This window comes from Trichogramma pretiosum, unplaced genomic scaffold, assembly GCF_000599845.2.
Source record: "Trichogramma pretiosum strain Unisexual culture from Peru unplaced genomic scaffold, Tpre_2.0 scaffold73, whole genome shotgun sequence".
Taxonomy (NCBI): Eukaryota; Metazoa; Arthropoda; class Insecta; order Hymenoptera; family Trichogrammatidae; genus Trichogramma; species Trichogramma pretiosum.
In genome coordinates, this window is record NW_019641624.1 from 604,505 (window position 1) to 609,892 (window position 5,388).

At 41.6% G+C, this 5,388-nt stretch overlaps 2 protein-coding genes across 2 annotated transcripts; both read left to right on the forward strand.

The window, feature by feature from the left end:
• Positions 1 to 604: 604 nt before the first annotated feature.
• Positions 605 to 4,050, forward strand: LOC111693667. Its single transcript, XM_023459012.1, has 10 exons — positions 605 to 867; positions 941 to 1,264; positions 1,323 to 1,409; positions 1,489 to 1,662; positions 1,745 to 1,946; positions 2,039 to 2,423; positions 2,496 to 3,210; positions 3,293 to 3,509; positions 3,614 to 3,871; positions 3,963 to 4,050. Exons 1-10 carry the CDS (start codon positions 605 to 607, stop codon positions 3,996 to 3,998), a joined length of 2,661 nt encoding a protein of 886 aa, XP_023314780.1. The 3' UTR covers positions 3,999 to 4,050.
• Positions 3,998 to 5,079, forward strand: LOC106655504 (caldesmon-like). Its single transcript, XM_023459023.1, has 4 exons — positions 3,998 to 4,135; positions 4,219 to 4,543; positions 4,603 to 4,719; positions 4,783 to 5,079. The coding sequence occupies exons 1-4, from the start codon at positions 4,041 to 4,043 to the stop codon at positions 4,945 to 4,947; spliced, it is 702 nt and encodes a 233-aa protein (XP_023314791.1). The 5' UTR covers positions 3,998 to 4,040; the 3' UTR covers positions 4,948 to 5,079.
• Positions 5,080 to 5,388: the final 309 nt, after the last annotated feature.

Sequence of the window (5,388 nt, forward strand, 5' to 3'; positions counted from 1 at the left end):
ATTTTCACTATAAACATGATCAGTTTTTCGAGGGACGACTTTCAATTCGTTTATGATCATATTGTTTACAATTAAGTTAAGTTATCGATCTATCGGTTTATACATTACTTTCAAAATTTGAACCCGTTCTAACTTCAGTTTGTCACGAATTTGAACGAGATTATCGCTAGTTTAATAATTTTTTTCTGCTACGATGACAAAATTCAAAATTATCTTTCCATAAGGATTGTGCTCGAAAAAAATTGACTCGATCGAGAACTCAAATTTTCAGCTTACCTCATTTCTTTTTCGGGTAAGACACTCGAATTTTGGAACTTTGTTTCATAAGGCCTATCATAATTAAGGATTAATTTAAAAAATGAACCCGTTCATACCAATGTTTATGGTATTTCACTAGGAAAGAATTTGAGATTTCACTAAGCAATTCATGGGTATATTTTTCACGCCAGTGACCTGACAAGGACGAAAAATAGTCCTCCTAGTACTTGAAAAGTGCGGGACGAGACTTTTCGTTTACCACCAGGATAGCAAATCCACGCCACTTTCGCAATTCTTGAAGAGGTCATTGCAATTGAAAGGCTACACACTTTTCGATGCTTGCAAAATGCAGCAGCCGGAAGAGGATAGCGATAACTGCGGGATATGGGTGATTCTCAACATCGCCAGCATACTCGGCTTGCTGCAGAAGCAACCACCGGAAAACCGCATGACCGCTGAGAGTTGGGCGAAAAGGGCCTACGACGAGTTACGTAAATCTCTGCGTGAATTAAATCGCCTTTCGCTGAACAGCTATAGGGACGAGTTTGCAGACATCCTCGAGCAATCTCCAGCGTACGACCAAGTGAAAGGACGAGTCGACCTCAACCTGTAAGGATGTTCTCTGATTACGATCGATGAAAATTTTCAATATTTCACAATAGTCTGTTCTCGTTTTATTTAGCATCGCTCGCAGCTCAACAGCACCACCACCACGGGCACAATCAAAGCAAGTGGCGTCTATGCTGGCAAAAATTAGGTCAAAGAACCCCGTAGACGTCGAAATTATCGACCTCGAACAGGAATCGCCTTCAACTCCTACCACGAAGGAGTTGGAGCCGATTCCCAGACGTTCTCTTCCCTCCACGATTCGCCCGATCGACGGACCAACCGCGACGCACGGGAAGCGACCATCGGCCTGTAAGCAGCAGGAGAAGGTCGTTGTACCGAAGCAGCGCAGGTCCGATTTCGAAATAATGTACGAACCGGAGGATGATTTGCCCCCGAGGTAAAGAGTATACGTGTGACTAGATTGACATGAACTAATAATTTTTTTACGCCCCCAGAATTAGACAAAATAACCGTGCTGTTCTTCCGTCATCGGACGATGATAATGGCAACTCATCGGCTGATGATTCCCTGCATCACGAAGGGTAGGTTGCATTATTAACTTTTTAATTAGCTGAATATTATCATTTATTATTTTTCCACTTTCTGCAACATGTCCTCCAGCATCAATACAGAGATATGCCCGCAAGATTTGCTGCACGGCCAAATCGATATAGATTCGATGCTAGTCGTTGCACGCGATCTCATGGATTTGGCGACGGGCATGAACTTATCCTTAACTAACACCAGAAAATATAAACCGGTGCAAAATAAAAAATTGACGACCGAACTTGACAAGTAATTATGAAAAAAAAAAAAAAAATTCAACAAAAATCTTTCAATACTTACACTACAACAAATTTTATTTATACTTGGTTAGACGCTTCGATCATGTTCGCAATTGGGTCGAGTTCGACCTCTTCGATTACGGTACCGACACCATATATGCCATTTGCGGTATGGCCAAGGATTATCGACAACTGCCCTTGGCTGTACCGTTTAAAAACCTGTGCCACGAAGCTGCCAGAAAAATGAACCCTAACACCACGACCTATAAGAGGGACAAGGATTCTTCGTTGACGGTAAGGAAAAAAACTTAAAATTTAGTTACTTGGGTTACTTACAAAGTTTATTCCGCTACCTATCATTCAATTGGGTATTGATGTTTTTTCAGGTATACTCCGAAGATTTCGCAAGTTTCAATCGAATATTGAAAAATCTGAAGGAAAAATTTTTAGTCGATAACAACGACAAATTATACGAGATCCTATTCTACAAATCACACCATGGCTGCAAGGGCAAAACGGAGGTTGCAATAGAATATTTGCGTACTCTATTTGTACCCAATCCGAAATCTTTAGTATTTCTTCAAATCCATTACGGATGCACGGTCCAGGCCCCTAAGGGAAGCCACATAGTCTTCCGCTATCCACAAGTTCGGAAGGTTTTGGGTACCCAGTTTGTGCAGAAGAGAAATTATTTTCTCTCACAAGCTGGGTTCTTCCACGGGTGCCGTTATCCGAAGATGTTTCCGCGTGCGTACGCAAACATCGATGCAGGTAAGGAATTTGCACAATCGGTCTCGGACGGCTCTCTTCAACACTTATACACCTTCTTTATCGCATTTACAGCATTCACGGAGCATAGTCGTCATCGCTCATTGACTGCCTATTTTCTCTCGAACAAGTTTGCGTTCGATGCAAAACCTGACAACAGGACGATAAGCATGCGGCATTTATTAGAATTAAACGCATGGTTGCGTAAAAGTAGCGAGTCCATGGATGCGAGGATAGAGGTGGTAGAGATCGTTGACGACGTTGAAGACCTATCTCCGGAATTCAAAGTGGTAGATCGATGGTCCAGCACCGATTACAGCGAGCGAAAGTTCAAGCGAAGGTCAGACCTAAAAGCTTACGGCCGGCGACTGTGGTGCATTCTTAATGCCTTGGCAAGCGAGCGATCGTTCCTCCTCATTCGTGACTGGCAACGCCACGTTGATGTCAATTTGCGGCCAGCGGTGAAGATATTGAGCGATTTAAATTTTCAAGATGTGCTGAGGGTGCCTCGGCAATATTTTCCCGTGGCTAACGCGTGCGAGATGCTCTCGGCATGTTTTATTGAAGGGTCGCCACATCGCTACGACGTCAAGTACGTTAACAACTACCTCCTTATGCGGGACCAATCCAACGACATGCTGCGAAAGTACAGGATAACCACATCGTTCCCGCCCCATTTTTTCGAGGAGCATGAGTCGTACTTTAAATATATCCACAGTACCGGTCCCGAGATGCTCCATTTCCTATACTATTCGCTGCAAAGACTCGAATACGATGAAGAAAACAACAAGTAATAATATTTTTTTCTTTCGACTACTAACATCATTAAATCCCCATTTGATCGAATCTTATTTTGCATTTTTATTAAATAGATGGAAATATGCCGACCCGCCTTGTACTGGCAACATCAAAAATGATTTGATGCCCAAATGCGACCCTCGATACCGGGTACACGAGTTCATGAGGAGATTGGCAGCACTGCATTTGTACAGATTGAGCGATAAACACCGCAGGCTCCTGGATATAAACCCAGAGACTTACTTCCGCGACGAAAAAATACCAGTGACTGGACCGGTTACCAAGTTCCAGGTTCGTTTTCCCACGTAATTATTTTATAAATCCGCTTGAAAAATGACAGATTTATCGCTCTTAACGTTGTTCGTTTCATATTCCATTTTTTTGTATTTTTTCAGATAAGGGAGAGTATCGAAAATTCGAAACATATGGTCATCAAGACACTCTGCTCCATTTTTCTGGGAGACGACCTGCAGGTTGCCCCTTTCATCAGAGAACACGTGGTTTATTGGCCGGCTTGTTTAATTGACTTTTCCGCTAATAACACGCATTGGCTAAAAGTAATGAAGGATCCAAAAAAATTGGAACCTGGTTTGCCAATAACGAAGCAAGTAAAGAGTTTGGCAAACTTGAAACAGTTTCAACAACAACCAACGGTGAGCCTATTTTATATACATATGAAGCAAATTTCACGATCAAGTACGATACTCATGAGGAAGAATAATTAAAATCTTATTTCTGTTGTAGATTCAGGTACAACAACAACAACCTCAACAACAGTAGCCAGTCGTATCGACAACAGGCACCCAGACCGACCCACTATCCATGGCAGAGGTTGAGGCGATCCGCTCGTACGTCTGCGTGACAACTTGCAAGGACACGGGTGATTTGAATGTCAAATTCTCCAACAGGATAAATCCGTAAGTTTTAGATTCATATAAAAACTTGATGAAACAAAAAGAAAAAAAAACAATACTACGAAATAATTTTTGTCGAAACACAGTTTCATCACGCGAAAAGGGGTGAAAGAGACCCTCCGCATGCGGTTGGCGCAAGTCACCAAACAGCAAGAGATGGCAAAGGACCTCGAAAAAAAGGTGGCTGAGGCTTTACAATTGCTTCAAGCCGAAAAAAATAAAATCGAATCGAGCATTCAAGCTATCAGAGAGGAAGAAATAGCCGAAGAAGAGGAGAAGAGAAGAAAGGAGGAAGAAGAAGCAAAGTTGCAAGAAAAGGCAAGGGCTGCTTCATTGGCCAAACAGCAACAAGACGATGAAGCCCGAAAGTTGGCTTATCGGAAGCAAGTCACCCTGGATAAACAGATACAAGTAAGATGTTCTTTTGTATTTCATTGCCGTTAACTTATAATAATCAAAATTGCTTTCAGATCCATGTAAATCAACACCATTCACCAGAAGCGCCACCGAAAGCACCATCAAAGAAACGACCTCGAGAGAAAGACACCAAGAAGACACCAGGAAAGAAGGCGTGCACAAAGTCAGGCGTGAGTAACTTGGTAATAATTCTGTAAAATCCGTCATTTGCAATTACGTTCGAAATTTTACAGAAGAACAAGAAAAAAGTTAAGGAAAATTTTACACCAGCAGAAGAAAATGCAATCATAACGGCTGCGATAAATAATTGGAAAACAATTATACTAGGAGGACAAGGAGGAAAAATACTCGGCGCTGTACAAAGCTGTAAATGCAATGTCCATGCCATTAGATATTAAAAATCTTAAACAGGCCTGAGCGAAGAAAAATTATTACGCGTGCCCAGATATCCTTCTTTTACAATTTTTCATGCGCACTTTTCCATCGGTATTAAAATAAAATGACTTGGTAATATTTCGTATTCTGCAATAAAACCAACGCATCAATTATAATGATATATTTTCAGTTATTTTATTTATTTATAATATTTATCTTTGATTTATGAATCGATGATATAAATCAAGTTTTTTTACAAATAAATCAAACATGTTGCTGTAGGTGAGGCACCGGGTCGACTCTCGATCTCCTTGCTCGTTGCTCGCTGGATCGCTGCTAAGTCGTCCGCCCGTCTTGCGCTGCTACAGAAACTCCTGGGTCTCGGCCAGGAGGGGATGGTGAATGGGAGGGAGGTGAAATAATTAGATGAGATTCCCTTTTCAAAGAACTCTGTTTATTAAGCC